This window comes from Gymnodraco acuticeps, unplaced genomic scaffold (genome assembly GCF_902827175.1).
Source record: "Gymnodraco acuticeps unplaced genomic scaffold, fGymAcu1.1, whole genome shotgun sequence".
In the NCBI taxonomy this organism is placed as follows: domain Eukaryota; kingdom Metazoa; phylum Chordata; class Actinopteri; order Perciformes; family Bathydraconidae; genus Gymnodraco; species Gymnodraco acuticeps.
In genome coordinates, this window is record NW_022990358.1 from 802599 (window position 1) to 821416 (window position 18818).

Consider the following 18818-nt stretch of genomic DNA (forward strand, 5'->3'; position numbering starts at 1 on the left):
AGATTTGGGTATGGAGGAAAAGAGAGAGGGTTTTTTTTCTGATGCTGCGTGAGTTCCCTGACGCACCGGGGAGACATTTATGTATAAAAGACATCAAAAAGTGCATTTTGCATGATAGGTTCCCTTTAAGTCATCATTAGAACCACAAAATCATACACAATCTAAAGTTACTTAGAAAAATGTTTTAATCAAATGCATTCAGAAGTACATTTAATCAGTTGAACTGAAGCCATCATACTGTAAAGCAATTAAGAAACATAAAGATATACAGACATTTCAAATGGAGAGGTACCTAATTATTTCCTGTTTGTGTTGTGACATGTTTATTGTTTTATTAAAGCCAAATATATTGAGCTGTATAGTGTATGCTTAGCACAATCTTTTATTCCAGATCAATTCTCTGTATGAAAATTTCCCAAAACTAATTTGTATTACGGACATTCCCTAAAAGTCTCCGCTCACAATGTTCCCCGAATTCAGTATTTTGAGCGCTAAATAACTTGTGTGTTCTGTGTTTTTAAAGCTGTGAGGATGCAGCAATCAGAAGTGGTTAGTAAGGTTTTACATGGATGTTGTGTCACTGAATGTAGAAATCAATCAATAGTGTATTCGAAAGGATAGTCCTGTGTGGGTGCCAAGTCAAAGTTAACGCTATCGAATGGATTCTCTGTCATCCAACTGTCCGGAAACCAGGAGTCATACCAGGAAGTGGTTCTCTCGGTCTTAGGTTCTGTTGTGGGGGCTGTAGTTGTGGTCGTTGTCGTCGTCGTTGTTGTTGTGGTTGTGGTTGTTGGAGTAGGTATGGTATTGAGACCGCCTCGTAACCTCTGCAGACGCAGACGGCGTAAACGCAAGATCTTGAGCCGCCTGAGTCGCTCTGCCTTCTGGAGTCTGGCGTGATCGTCGACGGTGGTGGCCACAGGGCTTGGCGCTGTAGTCGTTCTCACCACAGTTACTTTGGGGACAAGTCGGATGGGCCTCTTGCCGTGGAGCTTCATGATTTGTTTGATGCGGTCCCAGTTTGATTTGGCTAAGACGAAGCTGCATGAAGTGGCTCCAACGTCGTAGCCCACCATACATATTCTGGTCTGAGGGGTGTAGCCGTCAGCTCTGGCCGTCACTCTGTACTCTCCAGGATTCAACAGACGCCAGTAATCACCACCTAAAGCTAGAATGAGTGTAGGGCAAAGGTTAGAAGCTGACATTCTTGACCAAAAAGTCTAATAAATACATGTCTTTGTTGTTGTCCACAACATACCAGTTCTGACATCATGGCGTATTCCCTCCACAGATATAGTGGCATTAGGCAGCGGACCTCCCTCCACGTCTCTCACTACACCCTTTATTCCACGATTTACCTGAACAGAAAACAGCATTTCAGGTTCAGCCTAATCATGGTTTATATTACTTTCAGTGGGACCCAATCACTAGTCTATCAACCAAGGAAATATGCAAACATCATGGGGATAAAAACATTAAACGTGCCAATGGAGGCTACCACCACTGCAATTCATTGCCACCAACACAAGACTGAACAGACCACACCAGTTTCAATGTGAAGGATAGAAAAGCAGCTGTTAACAGCCACATATCAAGTCTACAAACAGGGGGAATTGATCTCCAAAGTATTCTGACTAGAGTTTAATTTATACTCATCAGTCCAGTTCTCACTTGTTCGATGAAGGACAACAGAGCCTCACGATTGTTCTCCCACTCCAGAGGCAGTTCACTCTCATGGGGAAACTTGTCACAGCCCAGGAAGATGGACAGCTCGAAGCAGTTGGTGTGCAGGTAGCTGAAGTCATTCATACCTGTGGGAGAAAAAAAGCTTTTAAGGGAGCTTTGATAAAGGATCAGTGCTGTCTAGATGATTATTTTATTAGTCAAGGTACTCCGGAGGCATCTGCACCTTGATACATTGTTATTTAAATGCTCAATGCATGCCATTTGCAATATAAACAGCAACATGACCTTCCAACAAACAATGAACTATTTTTCATCAAGCTTAGAAATACTGATACTATGAGATGTGTAGATTTTTCAGTTTAAGCAGGAACTGTCATGAAAGAAATGACGCTGTTGAGCTTAAGAGCATTACAATTTGCATCCCATATACAGTACTTCAATTAAAATCGGAAGGTCTCCTGAAGACTTTGTTACCACCAAAGTTGGATTTCCAATCAGGCGAAGTGGGTAACTGCCCCTCAAAAGCTCCAGTGTTCTTGTGTGTCAATTGTTTTTTGGTAATTGGATTACTTGCAAACTGTTTCATTTTGTTGAAAACTATAACACAGGAGGTGTTGGTTAGCTGGTCTCTGTGAAAAATATAGTTAAACTATCATCTATGGTGGTGTGTATAGGGTTAGGGTTATGTACTTGATGGAGACCTTGGGAATGCCAAACAGATTAAATGGTCTATGGATACCACCAGGAATAAATGGATTACGTCGTTTGCTCTTTCATTGTTGCACAGTTGTTTGCACTGTTACAATTTCTTTGATTCCTTCTTGTGTTAACACTTACTGCCCACCACTGGATCCCAGTTGGCTCTGTTGGTGATGCCTTGACCCCCAGTGACATCATCACCATGGCATGAGCCTCGGTATGTCTCCGTCATGGTCACATGGCTGTGGGCGTATGACATGGCCAACCATCTGAACATGGCGTCATCTGGCGTCTCTCTCAGAGACCCCTCGTTCTGCCGCTGAATGCGAGCCCACGTCTCCTCATTCATGTTAGAGTTATCACTCCATCGGCTATCCGTAGACTTTGACAACATCAAAGGATTAATGTGTTATTATATGGGAGTAAAACTCCTAACGTGATCTATATGTGTTTAATAAGATTGTATTTGTGAAACAGCCTTACAGAAATTGGTTGACGCTGCATGTCAAACGGGTAGGCGACCATTTTTTCTCCTGCTTGCAAATTTGCTCCCAGCACAAATGGGGTACGCTGCATCCAGGTAATGATGGATTTTGTTTCAGTAGCAAACTGTGAGAGGAAAAAGAAAAGTTTGAGTTTCAACACATCTTGTAGGGTTAAAGTGGTTTATGGGTCCTTGGTGGCCTTGAACAAACTCACAGAGCCATTGAGGACGTTTTCTGTGTGGGGAATGTGATGATTCGGCACGATACGAGGTACCCAGCCTCTGTCCTCAGCTCCCCAGAGAATGCTGTTGAGGTCTGGGAAATTCTTGAAGATGTCGTAACCTTCTTCGGTCCAGTGGCCCAACGCCCAATTCCCCATCTCTGAGCCCTGAAGGACAACAAGGAAGACCATGTTAGGTCTCAAAGAATAGTTTTTGCATAAATATGAAGCCTTTTAGCATCAGTAAATACACATGACCTTTCTATGGAAAAAACAGGATGCAGGCCTTAAAGGCTACCCTACATGCTGGAAAACTTGACAGCATGCAACTGGTGCCCATATTTATTTCCCCCCTGGCCCTTAAATGTCCCCTATTATACTGTTTTTCATCAATATATTATAGGTCTCAGATACATACAAATCATGTCTCTGAAGTGTTTGTCTGAAACACCAAACAGGTCATTGTAGCATCCCATAATCCCCTCTGTTTCAGCCCTGTTTCAAAAGTGCTGATTCTCTGTCTGTTACTTTAGATGAAAATAAGGAGCCACTCCCCAAACCCCTCTGAGAGATATTTGGTTAAAAAGAACTCAATGGTGCTCTAGGAGGAGATTCAGGTGATAAGGGGGGGGGGGGGGGGGGGGGGGGGGGATACCTTAATTGGTTATGGGCTAATGGTTACACAACCCATAAAGACATTATGACATCACAAAGTGGCCAAAATCTGATCAGCTCCTTTTCAGACAGGTTTTTATATAAATGGTTCAGGACAAATGGAGAGCAAATCTTTTTTCCTGACATTTTCTGAATCTCTTTACACAGAGGGGACACTTGTTTATGTATAAAAGACATGAACAATTTGATTTTGTATAATATGTGACTTTTAAAGGCTGCCCCTACATGCTGCTGGTGCCCATCTTTGTTTGCACCTGCCCCTTAAGAAAGCCTGAGTCCGGCACTGACTGCTGATACCGGTATTCTTTCCAAGTTAATCCAACATTTATTAATGTGTAATTTATGTTCATCATACCATCTCGTAGGCCAGTTCGTAAGCATCAGGGTTGAGTGAAGGCACCAGGTGTATTCTCACTCCGTCCACCAGGCGGCGCACTCTGGGGTTGTCATCATTGTACTCCTTGCACAGGAACTGCATCAGCAGGAGAAGAAGCTCACGACCCAGCGCCTCGTTACCATGGAGACCAGCTGTGTACCGAAATTCAGGCTCACCTAGAAAGCAACAGCACGCAGATTTATAAACCTCAAGAAATGCGGCTTTATTTATAGTCATGAATCCTGTGTAGTCGTGTTAGGTAAATCATAGGTCTTTCATAAACACGAGAACAAATAGGCGTAAATAGAACGTTTTTCAAGTACTTTTTGACACATCTACATACATCGCTGTTTTTAGCTAATGATGTGTGAAAAGGATTATGTGTCCAAAAATCACATTTTCTAGTTTAGCTATCTCTTGAGCAAACTAGCTTCAACTTAGCTTCCAATGACAGCCATGCTTGCAAGCTTCAAGTTCATTGACTACACCACGCATGATTGGCTAGAAAGGCCAATGTGAGTATGGACCCCGAAAATATGTTTTAATGAGACGAAACACACTAAAACCAACTCCTAAGGTTACAAAAAGGTCAAATGTTTGTATATTAAAGCACTTTTTGCATTGTTGATTGTACAGGGGACACAATTATTGTACAATTATGACAATGATCTTTTATCTGGTAACGCTGTTTTTTTTTTGCTGTCTGTTTCACGTTACCTGTCTCGTGCTCTCCTGGGTTGTCAGAGATCTCCATGGCGTACATCTTTAGGCCCTGAGAGCTTTTACCAATGTTGTAGATCCTGGTGATGTTAGGACACTCTTCGTTGATCACCTTCATCATCTGTAAGAGAGATACAAGAGGAAACTCTTTTGTGATATTGTTCTTTTCAGAATTATAATAGGGCAGTAGTTTTTAATCAGACTTAAAAACAGACCTGTCTCATGTCCTTGTAGTTGTGGTGTCTGAAGTCCAATTCGTCTGAGGAGTTCACTTCATTCTCACTGCGGTAGCTGCCTGAAAGAAGTAACACGCTCATAGTACACTAGAAGTTCTGCTGTTTTAGTCAAATTGGCAAATCTCTGTAATATTAAAGTCTTGCATTCAAATATTACTAAAAAACAAAACTGAGAAACTATTAGCATTCAAATATACTTGAAGCATCAAAAGTAAAAGCACACATGCACAATTGCAGGATAATTATACTATTACACATGTTGTTGCAGCAATGTGTTTATAGATTTTGCAGCTTTCACTTTATTTTATATACTGCTACTGTAGAGTTCAAGGTTCACTTCACAATAGTTTTGCCTTATCTGATAATTAATGATTTATTTCTTATCATATTCAGCATTATTAATCAAGTACCTCAACATTGTAATATATAGACATTTTATTTATTGGGATAAACCCCTTGAGATGCACCAAGGACAGTAGATGAATAGATGTTCTTAGAGACTTTCTACCACTTGGAAATGTTGTATAACAAAGTTGTGCTTTGATTTAGTTACCATGTAAAACACTTTTCCTAACACTGATGTCATGAAGTTTGTTTTGTGAAACAGACTCTTGTGTAAACCATTCTATCTTCAAGTTTGGCAAAAAGTGTTGTTATTCTCCCAGTGGAGGATGACATATCTCTGAAAGGAATGAGAAAGCTCTGTGCCTCACGAGGTCATTAAACTCTTTAAAGACCTGTAAAACTGCTTCAACCAAGGCCTCATAGTTTCAGAAAGAGAAGATTCATTTACTCCTGATAACAGATAAGGTCAGTGGTGTTGTCGTATGTTTTCTGTGATACTGACTGGGTAGTTGGCAGGCCAGGACCTCCGCTCTGAGACACAAGCTGCCGTTCCAGCTCTGCGGCAGAATGCGGATGTACCGCGCCACCACGGGCGTAGAAAACTGACTCAGCACCGGCGTGTCCTTATCCACATTCCCATAGAACAACTGCAGGAGGACCATCACACAGAATAGAATATTACGTTTTTAATCTGTCATTTTAAGCTTTTATTTATTTATCTTTAACTAACCCATTCAGCGTAGCCATCATGAAGTATAGTCCAGTCACGGCTGTCGTTACTGAAGGACACAAAGTAGGAGGAGACGAAATCCTCCCTATAGGAAAAATGTTTGATTAATCAGTAAACATTTTAACAGACCTGTATTGAAGCTAATTTCTGACAGGAGAAAATAATGTCTCAAGTCAAAATTATGAATAGTTTTTTATACTTAAGTTCCTTTCGGCTCTTAGGAACAATACTGTGTCTTTCAGCTCACGTTTTGTTTTGTGCACCCAACATTTACTGTTTTGGTTCAGTCACATCATTTGAATTTCCCGCTTTCTAGCCATCCGAGAAATCCAATCCACACTACCTGCTCAGCAGACGGACACAGTAAGAGACTCGCAGGTGAACATAGTGCAGCATTTAGCCTCTAGGTCAGGGGTTCCCAACCTTTTTTTCCAAGAGCCCCCCCAAATGACTCCTGTTGGAAGTTGCGCTCCCCCCCACACACACACACACACAAGGGGGGGGGGGGGGGGGGGGTAATTAAAGTTTAAAAGTCTCAAAAATGCTACAACTACTGTCACAAACTGGATGAATGTGAAGTATTTTGTTAAAGGAGGATGAAAGCGTAATTAAGGAGCACTATTGGAGTGACTTTGATGGTTATTGGACTCAGGATTAATTCATTTGGATTCCCGCTGTAAAAAGAAATTAAAGGACGGCGCAAGTGGAAACAATTCACAAAGGCATTAAACTGTTTAAAACACATGCTCAAAGTAAGCCGGATTTTGCCGATGTGTTTATGTCAGTGTTTCTCAAACTTTTTCATACCAAGGACCACTTAATCAATAAAAAAACGCTCGCGGACCACCTAACTCCACAAATATCCAAAATAATATCGTTTTTCTAGAACAGATTACAAATCGCCTGAAAATGGTACAAACAAGTGGCAACATGTGTGATGAAGGTGTTGCGCTGGGCTATATCATACAATCGAAAGTGAGATATTCCCGCGAGAGTGCGTAAAACTTTAATTTATTAATTTATTTAAAATGTGAAATTGTACCAATATACTCACGGACCACTAGGGGGCGCTCACGGACCACCAGTGGTCCGCGGACCACACTTTGAGAAGCACTGGTTTATGTGGATTCAAAAGTCGTAAATAATCTACAAAATGGAGGAGACCGATCTGATCGGAGCAACTGTGACAAATAATCCAACTGAAACCGGCATGGACAATGACTATGTTTTAAAAATGCGCTTATCCAGACAAGCCTGGTTTGGACACTTTACGGGCAGAAGAAACATTTCTATTAAAGAAAAAATTTCTTTCTTTTTATGCCTTTAATACTAACTTGAATTTTTATTAAAATTAATTAATCAATTATTTTTTATATTTTATTGTAATGTAGAGACAAGGCTTTTAGTGACAATCATGTATTGCCTTACAATTATATGTAAAAAAAAAAAGTGTAAATATGATATTTGGCCTCAAATCATCTGAGGCCTGGCGCCCCCCCTGCGATCTTTGGCACCCCCCAGGTTGGGAACCACTGCTCTCGGTGACAGATCCGCCAGGAGTTGGTAGAGACCATAAACGGAGCTAAAAGTGAGGGCATTTTGGACTCGCTATTGGACTATTGTAAGGTTTCTGTAAATACACATTTAAATAGTCTGGTCTAGACCTGCTTTGTATGAAAAGCGCCCTGAGATTACTTCTTTAATGATAAATCTCTTAATAAAACAAGTTGAATTGCCCTCATTTTTCCTGCAGAGATGGGCTTCCAATGTTCTATAAATGTGACATACAAAACAATGAATCACAACAATAGACTCACAGTTGGTCTGAGTTTCTTCCCTGAGTGATGACCGCAGTGAACTCCACCTCTCGGCGGGCATCCACCTCAAACCAGTGGGCCTTCTCTTCCGGCTCCGCGCACCACGCACCTCCGAACAGATCGTCCTCATTATCAGAGCCCTGCAAGGAAACACATCTTTCTGAGACAGGAGACAGATAATTGCTTTGAGAGCAGACTTTCAATATTCCCAAAGTAACTATTGTGTTTTATGTGTAGCCTACCTGCATGTTGAGTCGTCCCCTCTGAGCCGTGAAGCCGTAGTGAGACTGAGAGGACGCCAGCAGCTGGTCGTCCTCCACCCGGTGAGACTCCAGGCCAAGAGGAGGACACTCTGAGAGGGAAAGCAAACACAGACAGGGTGTGTTCAATGTTTCAGAAATACTCTGATTCAAAACACACATTTGATTCATTCTTGGAAGCCACAGAACGGCTTTAACAAGAGAGTTTAAAGCATTTTTTCTTTTGAATGAAGATGTCCTTTAAAGACAATGTAGTAGTTTAAAAAAGGTCTAATGGATTAAAAAAATGAACAGTGGTGAAAGTATTTAGATCCTTTCCCGAAGTAAAGCACAAATTAAACACTGTGTAAACACTCCTGTCAAAAGCACGCTTCCAGCTTAATACTTTAAAATGTAATTAAAATAATGAAAAGTGGAAGTATTCATTGTGCAGGAAATTGTGTTTGACTATTATATAGGATTTTACTGCTGCATTAATATGTATGTAGCATTTTACTGATGTAGATATAGACATAGAGTAATGTAAATGTATGCTGTCAGAAACTGTAAATGCAGTAAAAAGTACAACATTTGGCTCTGAAATGTAGTAAAGTAAAAGTTTAAAGTAGCATCAAAAGCCAAATTGTGATAAGTAGTGTACAAGTACTTGAATACTGTTAGTTGGTATAAGTACTTAGTTACAATCCACCAATTAAAAGGATTTGTGTTCCTGACAGTATTTCTCTTACTTTTTGGTTCCACAGGCTCTGAAATCTGCTTCAGTCGCTCCTCCTCTTCCTCCTCCCACTTCTTCCTCAGCCGCTCAGCTTCAGAGTGTAACGAAGAAACAATATGTGTCAAAACATGTTCTCAAATGGACCTTGATCTCCAGCCAACCACCTACACCAAAATATTTCCATATGTGCTCGCACAATGCACCTTCATTCCCATTCATACATTCCTCATGTGTTTCTTGCCTTTAACATTGATTAGTTTAGTCTATTTGAGCGAATGTATTTAAGGCTGTTCATGCGGAAAATATGTGATGATGATTTTATATTTGATTTGACAGGAAATACCAAAATGTTGTGTAAGGCTTTTACAGACAGCTGTTGGAAATCCCTCCTCCATCCTCTATCTCTCCCAGACCCTTTTGTTCTAAAATTGTCTTTAAAAGAACACTGAAGAATAAAGGATAAAAGAAAACGCGGATAAAAGTGGGTCTTTTTTGACCCAGTAAGGTGGTTTTCTTAAGTGTATCTTTGTAATTACATTTTTGTATCATTTCATATTCCAGCTATTCCTCAAAAAACATGTTTTGGATATCATGCCATTCAAATTTTTTATTTAAATGTTATACATTTTAAGAAATTGTAGTTTTCGTATTACTACCCCAAGCTTCCATAAGTGGGTCTTTTTGGACCCTGTGAGGTGGTTTTCTTGAAGTATCTTTGTAATTACATTTTTTTATCATTTCATATTCCAGCTATTACTCAAAAAACATGTTTTGAATATCATGCCATTCACATTTAAAATTTAAATGTTATACATTTTAAGAAATTGTAGTTTTTGTGTTACTACCCAAAGCTTCCATAAGTGGGTCAAAAATGACCCGCATGCATTTTCTATGGAATTACGTTTTTTTTTGAAAATGTAAAAAAATGTCTAAAATGAGAAATACTGAAAAATTAAATATAAAATATTTCTAGTGTGAACCAAAATATAATACTAAATATTATACAAGTGATTTTTCTTAACCAAAAATGGCATAAAAACACATTATTCTAATACGGGTCCTTTTTGACCCACTTATGGAAGAGTGTAGTCACTCAAGGGTTAACAATCAAGGGTCAAGGGTTAACAATCTTTAAAAAAAAAAAACTCCTCAATTTATGATAGTTTCATGTTTAAAAAGGAGTATTATTTTCTTGATGGTCACTCTATTTCTCATAAAATAAAATAAAATCTTTGTATGGGACTATGGCGGATTGATCCAAACAATTTCAAGGAAAATTAGATTATAAACCTTTTTCTGCCTTTTCTTTGCGAGCCTTATCCTCCTCTTCTTCTTGTCTCTTAGCAGCCACTGTGAGGAGACAATCAGAAACAGAAACAATTCATGTTAAATTTCGTTAAAAATTATTCAAAGCTAAAACTGCAGCACATTTATTTGTTTGTATCCAAATGATTGACGTACAGTCAGCGTAATCATACTCTTCATACCAGGGGACGACAAATGGGACACCGGTGGTTTCCTCTGAAACAGAAGGAAATAAGTGATAAAACATATCCCTACTTTCAAATCAAATCAAATCAAGTTTTATTTATATAGCACATTTATAAACGATTTTTGGTCGAGCCAAAGTGCTGTACATATAATAAAATTAGCCTACAGTAGAGACACTTTACAGTAAATACAACAGCACAGATTGTTCAGAATATCAGTATGAGAAAAACGACACCCTCTATCCTTAGACCCTCACATCGTACAAGGAAAAACTTCCAGAGAAAACCCACAGTTTAAGGGGAAAACATGGGAGAAACCTCAGGGAGAGCAACAGAGGAGGGATCCCTCTCCCAGGACGGACAGACGTGCAATAGATGACTTTGCAATCACTCCGTCAAGGATGTATATAGACCTAATTACATTACATTAAAAAAGTGTTAAATTAAATGAGGTAAGAGAAAAGTGTTCATAGTAATTCACAATACAATAAGGAAAATATAATAAATACACAAATAATAAAACTAGGATACTCTGGTATATTTCTCAAAAGTTACTGTCATTATTTATTTTCAAATTTGTTTTAATTTAATTATTTTGATCCTTAAGTTACATTGAATTAATTGGACTCTAATTGTAAAAGTAAGACAAACTAATAATGAGTCAAACAAAGTATACCATGTTGGAGCCTCTCTTCTTTGAAATCAATTCTTTAAATGAACCCAAACCTGGTATAAACATGATGACCTCAGTAGTTGTGGCTTTTTTGTCATCAGGATATCCAACAGGCCGCACATCTGTGAAGCACAGAGCACATGCTGTATTAATATAAAATGTTATAGCACAATCTCTGACATCAAACAAAAGACGTTATAAGCTCATAAATCCATTGACATTTTAGGGGAAATAAAACTGCATAAAAAAGGTATCTTCCTCTTTGTATGTCCTCCTTTAAAGTCTTTATTATAGTCTGTCTTTAAGTGTTGAAAACATCTAAATAATAAATCTGTTTCAAGGAAACTAGCAGTGTGCTGATTTGATGGAGCCTCCAGGTCCTTTTTCACATCACAGCCCTCATAGCCCGCTGGAACCTCTGAGCTGCGTCATAAAAGGCTCCATAAAGTCTTTGGCTCTGACTGAGTGGATGTTGGAGAAAAAAGTCTAACTACCCAGTAGTCAGCGCCGGGCTCATTGGGAGTTTTTGCTGGAATGGTTGGCTCTATGGAGATGTCTGCATGAATATAAAAACACCAAAAGTAACATTTGTGAAAGAACTAAAACCGTCTCCGGGTCTCACCCAGGCCCGGCTCCTCTGGCTCTGCCTCTGCAGGCGTCGTTGGGGTCACAGCAGGTCGTTTCACTGTGAACATCAAGTTAAAAGGACAGAGGTGAAATACTTTTTTTTACAAGAATAGACTTCAGATTTCCAAGAGGCTATTTTTTATCTGTAGTCCCTGGATAGATGTTGTTAGTCAACCTAAAGACACATTTGAGTAAATACAATCAAATAAAAACATGCAACATACATTACTGGAATACTTAATAAAAAAAATAAAACAAGCCAAAGAAAAAGAACATGATAAAACACAGGCAGTGCACAGACACTGGGTTGTAAGGAGCAGAAGATTGTGTCAGTGTTGGCAGAGCTGATTCCTCACTAACCAGGTTTTGAATTGGGATTTAAATAATTCCCTGCTCAACAAGTTGTATTTTTTGGGGTAGTGATGCGAGTAAACAGATTTCTTGTCCAGTAATTTGAGTGTTTGTTTGTACAATGACTCCAGTGGTTTTAATGTTGTTGTACTGGCATGTGACCAGGTGGTTAAACAGTAGTGTACATACCTGTTCCCCAGCCCAGTCCAATCAGCAGCCTCTCCTCCTCCTCCTCGTCCACAGAGGGTGACCCGGTGTCCGGCTGCACCGTGGTCGTCATCTTTAGCTTCTTGGTGCCTTTGGGGGCCTTTGGCTTCTTTGTGGGTTTTGGTGCTTTGGGTTTTTTGGTGGGTTTTGGTGCTTTTGGCTTTTTGGTTGGTTTAGGAGCTTTCTGCTTCTTTGCCTTGGCTTTCTTCTCTGCTGCTTTCTTTGCCTTGGCTTCAAAGAGACGAGGTAAAGGAGGAACACTTTTGGTTATTTGAAACCCGTAAAATGTGAGCATGGCACGTAAAGCAGCTTTGTAGTTTCTTTGTATTAGATATATACTTTTACTGCCAATTCTTTCTTCTTGTCTGTTTATATGTTGGATATATTTACAGCTAATTTCTTACTGTACCTAAACACGAAACAACTGAAACCTAACTAGACAAACATAAACTTTAAATGCTGCACAAAAGATAATTTTGTCAGTTCATTGGTTTGTTTTGGTCTGAGACCAAACAAGAAAGCAGTCAGAGGAGACCATTGCCAAGCCCTAATGACCTCCCCTTTGACAGTCAATACTGTACAGAGGAAATAGTTATATAAGAGGTGGATTTGCTGGCAAAGCAATAGGAGAGGTCATCGTCATGTTTTTTCCTCCTGGGAGCATGACTGCTCTGCAAATGTTATATTTAACATATTTGGGAAATACTGTATGCTTGCTTTTTTGTTAAGAGGAGACACTAATCTTTCATAATGCTTTTGTGTATTGTACAATGTCCGGTCTGTTTAGCCTAGCTTAGCATGAAACCATAAAGATTGGAAAAGTCTGGCTCTGCATGAAGTAAAAAAATACACCTACGAAAACCACCAACAGGAAATGTAGCCTAATTAAACAACCAGGTAAACCAGTAAATAATTAGTTAGCACAATTAAAATCAAACATTTTAAGGCAGTGTGGTAAATTATACTTGTGTGTTGTGCGTGCATGGTAGTATTTATGCAAATCCAACATTTAGTTTTCAAGACATTAAAAGACAAACACACGGATGTACGGAGGCGGTCTGGGAACCTTCAATCAGCTCAGTGTCGCCTTACACCTTCTCAGCTGTCTGATGAGAGGCTGCTTACAGACTTAAAAGTGTAAAATGGTTGGTTTCATGTTGAACATGGATTATTACAGAGAAGGTATTTTAAAGGAATTCAGGGTTTTTAATCCACCGTTGTTATGCAATCATCATCAGACTCCAACACAGACACATAGGCGGCTTGTTTTCTTCTGCTAGACATGTTTCCTGATGTTCCTTAAACACAACAACCCCTCACTGCCAATCCATTACTCGCCCCCGGTGTTTGGGCAGCCACTTTTTATTACTGTCAGTCACCTTTTCGTTCTGTGAGTCTACACAGAAATAACAAACAACCTTTTAATCCACAGGTCCACTGTCAGGATCAGACCTCAAAGCTTTTTCTGGTTTGTCTTCTCAATCCCAGTTATGTTTTTTTATCAAATGATGTGCATGATGGTGACAATTAATCATTGCTTAATCCAAATCAGGCTCGATGGGCCCAAGACATAATTCCCTTTAACAAGTGCACATTTGTTAGGAAACCACTGCCATGGACTGGCCAACATGGTGTCAAAAATCTAATTTAAGAAACTCAATTTCATAAGAATCCATAGTTGTTGAGATATTTCCATCTGGACCAAAGTGGTGGATCAACTGACAGCTTACTATTGTATTAATAAACAGTTTTTAATCAACTTAACTAAATAAAATGCATATCTAACCCTAACTGGTGGCATTTCAGCAAAGGAGTACTGGTTGGTGATTGGACTCCTGCATTAGCCTGCTGCTGTATATATGGGACTGGTGAAGCCAAACAACACTTTTGTTATGCTTGCAATAAATGTTATAAACACAATATTACAACAACCCGTAAAAGGATCCAAAAGTTGTAAACATTTGATTGTGAACAAGGGATGGTGAAGAAGTTGCATGCTCAGCAAAGCCTTCCCCAGATTTACAGAGCCTGAAGGAAGTGAAAAATAGTTTTGGCTTCTGTAATTATGGCCTGAAATGTAACTTACATTAGTCACACATGAACATCTCTGGCGGCTGGGCTTGTGGTTTTGCTTGATGCAGCGGAAAGTTAACATTCTGAAGAACATCAGTGCCATGAATGCTACTGAAAGCGGGCCCTCGTAAATCTGCTCACTTACGGAAAATCGTAGTGGAAATATTTCTGCTGTTGCTCCGAGTTTGTATTTTTCACAGATGTTGCTTTTTTGGAGACATAATCGAGGTACAGACGCCACTCTCACCGTAGCAACTAGTTCTCTCACTCTGCTGGACAAAACGTGAGTGCACAACCTGTGTTCCTGCCAGAGAGCGCAGGTCTTGTTGGTGCCAAGAAAATGTCAGACCACCAACTGGATCACAACAAGTTTCTGCCCCGTCACCTCTGAATCACTTTTATCAAAACAAATTCCCCATCTCTTCTGCAGCAAAAAACTCATGTGGTGAAATTTTAACAAAGGTTTTTGTGACCATATGTTGTCTTAGTCAAATAAATCTGTGGACGAGAGAAAGCCAGAGGCAGCTCCAGATAACAGAGTTCAAACCAAATGTTTTCCTTCCACAGAGATTGATTGCAGCCTTTCCTGTCTGTGTATCCTCAGAGTATTGGCTGCAAGCTGTGGCAGCATGCTCAGAGGCCAGAAAAGTTCAAAGGAATCTGCACTTGTTTGCCCTTGAAATGCCTAAATTCACCCAATAGTATACGTTGTGTGTCTGTGTTAGTCATACCATCATACCTCCTTCTTACCTGCCTCAATTTCCTCGGGTGTTTTCTTTTTCTTTGGTTTTTTGGTCTCCTCTTCCACCACCTCAGCAGGATCATCTGACATTTCAACACCTCCTTCTTCCCCCTGTCTCATGGGCATGACCAGTCCTCGGGTTTCTTGCACCTGAATCTGGTCCCTGGAGACTTTGATTTCCTTGACATCTTCTCGAGCACACACCAGAGCGCAGCACAGGGTCACAGCTGCCCAGACGACCAGCACCTCAGCCCTCATTTCTCCAATGAAAGTACAACGCAGGCTGGGAGGAAACAGACCAAACGTACTCCAAGAAAGATCCCTGAATATCAAACTAAATGTAGACCCCAAATCACAAACATCTGACCTGCAGATGCACAGTTTCCTCTGGGGGTCCTTAAGAAGTCTCAGGAGACATCAAAGGGAATTCAGAGAACAAAAGGATGAGCCTTCAGAGTCTGGAGAGCTTGCTCCTCTCTGATGTCAAAGTCAGCGTGGAGAGCAGAAGGAAACTTTGTGGGCTGGAGGTTTTAAAGCTGCCTCCTGGTCGATCTGGAGAGGAGGAAATGTATCTGTCTGGAGTGGATTTCTCCAGCAGCAGCAGATCAAAACACCTCCCTCTTCTTCTTCCTCCTCCTCCTCCGCTCCCCCTATATACTCCTCAGTCACATCTCTCCCTCATAGCCCTTCACCCCCTTTTCCCCTCACCCATCTCTAAGGAGAGGGGAGGAGCATCTGCCACATGTGACATTCCTACGTGGGAGGGGGGAAAGAAAGAAGGAAAGAAAGAAGAAACACAATTAAAGCAGGACATGTTTTGCTCTGTTCCGCCGTTGTTCTTAGAAAAACAGAACAGAAGAGAATGACTCAACAAGAATTGAGTAAATAAAGTACATTTGAGGTTGAAAACAATGTGTGTGCAACAATGCAACAGATGTCGTTTTCTTTGTAAGTTGCAAGAAACTTGATTAAGGCAACAGAGATGAAATGCACTTACAGTTAATGCAGATGCAGCCTCACTTTGTCTGCTATGACCTGTAGCTCATGGTTGCTAATGTTTAAAGATGTGCTCATTTATATTTCTGGGCACTTTGTATGCAGCAGAACACTGAAATTACAACATTGACATATTATCCCTGTCGTTATGGCAAACATATTGATCCATTATTGATTCATTTACCAGACACAAAGCAACACTATCATTATTTACGTTTCCTCAAACGTTTTGACTACAGTGAAATGGTCTTTTTCTTTGTTGGATGGTTCCGGACTGAGTGTAAGTGGCAGCGGTGATTGCAGCTGGTTTATTTCTCGAAATGCTTAAAAGATGTTTTTTTGAAAGCCTCCTTTTTGTTTCCCCTTTAGCATACACTGGGCAATCCTTTACGAAAGAGAGGACGTCATGCCATCCCACAATTCCTTGCAGCAGCGACATTTAAAGAATGCCTTTCATATTTAGTTGCTTACTGTGGCTCTCACTGAAACACTGGACTGTAATAGAGACATCATTAGTGTTAGTGTGCTTTTACAACTATGACAATTCAAAATGTCTGCTGTGGCTGAAAAAAAAGGAATCCAGTTTCTTGATGTGTCTGCATGTTAGTCCACTATTCAGCCTCCTTTTAGTTTTATTTCTGTGTTCATATCTTATATATACAGTCTATGGTTCATATATGCCAATTGATCAGTGCAGCTTGAAAGACTTTAGGCCCACACGCTTCAGATTTGTCCAGATGTCTGGTAATTGTGACGGCTCCAACTGGCCACATGTTTGGTATCCATCCAAAATGAAGACCTCTGCAAGATGCGCCAAATGTCAGAGTTGAACCTTTCCAGAGCAGCCTCTTCAAAATATTTCCTGGTCCCCTGCTGCACTCTCAATAGTACCCGTAAAACATGCATGAAACGTTTAAACAATTTAACGTTAAAAAGATGTGAACTGGACTGAACCGTGCTGAGTACTTATGTAGTGATATCTCGATGAAGAAATCTTATTGCACAACATTTGTCCATTGTGGTTTGGGTCAGTGACAGGTCTCAAAGCATCGGGCCCACCACAGTCCGAAAAACTGCTACCAGATGTGAGACTGAAGTATTTATGACTCGGTGAACAAACTGAGTCATGTTAAAAAATCAGCTGAGAGTTATTATTTTCTGCCTGGTCATCTCAACTTCAGACAATTGATACAAATGGGACAAAGTAAATTAAATATGTATAAGTATTGTAACAAATCATAAGTAGATATTTAAACAGTATAGTAGCCTACATGTGACAGGGCAGCAGTGAAGTTTAATGTATTGGAGCAATTTCAATTACACAATTATATCAAACAGTGCAGGGAGAGCTAGAAAACCAACTGGGCCTATTTGAAACCTGCACCTAAATAATGATAACCTTTCACGATGTTATAGTGAACACATTATTAAGGTAATACACCGAAAATATTATGACTTTATAATACAAATGGCCAACAATTGGATCGTCACACTAGTCTGTTATAGGCCCCAAACACAGGACAGGACTTCAGAGAGGGATTGGTTGGTCAATACAAGCAGGGATTAGGATATACACTAATGGATATTTAGCCGATCAAAATGCCATGATGCTATGCACTCCGATTTTAAATTGTCTGATATTAATCTTAGTGTCTGTAATAAGTTAAAATATCTTGGACACTTTATTACAGAACGAATGACAGATGATGAAGATATTTATAGGCAATGCCGCATGATGTATGCACAAGCAAACATTCTCCTACGTAAGTTTGGTGCGTGTACAGATGGAGTGAAGATGTCTCTGTTCAGAGCATTGCACACCGCTCTATACGGCACATCTGTGGTCAAACTACAGAAAAGCAAGTTTACGGAAACTTCAAGTATTATAATGATGCCATGAGAATATTGCTGAAGAGACCTCGATGGTCTAGTCACTAGAGCAAGTGAAATGTTTGTGGTTGCAGGAGTCAATACTCTACAAGCTGTTTTAAGAAATCTTATGTATAAATGTATTTGCCGGCTTAATGACTCTGATAATGAAATCCTCTTGGCCTTATCGAACATAAGGTATATAGTACTACTACCAATCGCAGCTGTGGAGACATTGATATAGTTGTCTCTTTGTAGGATACTGATTTAAATTATTCTTAAACTATGAATTATTTTTATGCTGTGTATGTAATTTATTATATGTAATGCCTTGTCTTTTATCTGGACCCTGAGTCTGTAATAAAGTGTTCACTCCGACACAATAGGTGGCGATATGGCTTTTAAAGTTGGTTTGTATTCCAAAAATGTACCCAGATATATAGTAGAAGAAGAAACTCAAAACAAAAGCACATTCTGTATCCTGTCAAAGATTAATGTAAGTGGCCGTTTCTCAATCTCGAGGATTTTGGCTTCCAAGCCAATATTTCAAGGATGCTACGTCATCGAGTGCCGCCGAAGGACTGTTCCAATCTCCAGCATACTTGGAATTCCACCGAGGCCGCGTCCTTGGTTTGGGGGAAATTTCGAGGCTGCACATGGGTAGACTTCTCGTCCTTAAAATCCCCACAATGCTTTGCGCACGGACCAATTTCAAAAACCCTTGCGGAGAATGGCTGAACCGACGCAGCACATACATACAGTAGGTATGTAGTGGCGTAGAACATGTGTTGATAAATGTGTTACTTTGTTACATTTGTTTGTTATC

The 18818-nt window shown here is 39.9% G+C and overlaps 1 protein-coding gene across 3 annotated transcripts; it reads right to left on the reverse strand.

The window, feature by feature from the left end:
- Positions 1-167: 167 nt before the first annotated feature.
- On the reverse strand, positions 168-15782 carry aebp1 (AE binding protein 1). 3 transcript variants are annotated; one of them, XM_034224128.1, is made up of 20 exons: positions 15140-15782; positions 12295-12543; positions 11750-11812; positions 11181-11249; positions 10426-10485; positions 10255-10314; positions 8978-9055; positions 8232-8341; positions 7990-8129; positions 6173-6257; positions 5891-6089; positions 5077-5156; positions 4859-4982; positions 4121-4317; positions 3085-3258; positions 2869-2994; positions 2524-2767; positions 1672-1811; positions 1259-1358; positions 168-1168 (listed from the first exon to the last, which is right to left on the reverse strand). In XM_034224128.1, the coding sequence occupies exons 2-20, from the start codon at positions 12383-12385 to the stop codon at positions 594-596; spliced, it is 2715 nt and encodes a 904-aa protein (XP_034080019.1). In that variant the 5' UTR covers positions 12386-12543; positions 15140-15782; the 3' UTR covers positions 168-593. The 3 variants fall into 3 exon arrangements, with proteins under 3 accessions (XP_034080019.1, XP_034080017.1, XP_034080018.1); XM_034224126.1 differs by having other exon boundaries at positions 15136-15782; XM_034224127.1 differs by having other exon boundaries at positions 594-1168; positions 5945-6089; positions 15136-15385.
- Positions 15783-18818: the final 3036 nt, after the last annotated feature.

Excerpts from the sequence above, each read along its gene's own strand:
- aebp1 (XM_034224126.1), bottom strand. The coding sequence starts at position 15,385 with ATGAGGGCTGAGGTGCTGGTCGTCTGGGCAGCTGTGACCCTGTGCTGC. Across the intron at positions 11,813-12,294 it reads TGGACTGGGCTGGGGAACAG|TGAAACGACCTGCTGTGACC; the intron begins GTATGTACACTA and ends TGATGTTCACAG. Across the intron at positions 10,315-10,425 it reads AGAGTATGATTACGCTGACT|TGGCTGCTAAGAGACAAGAA; the intron begins GTACGTCAATCA and ends GTCTCCTCACAG.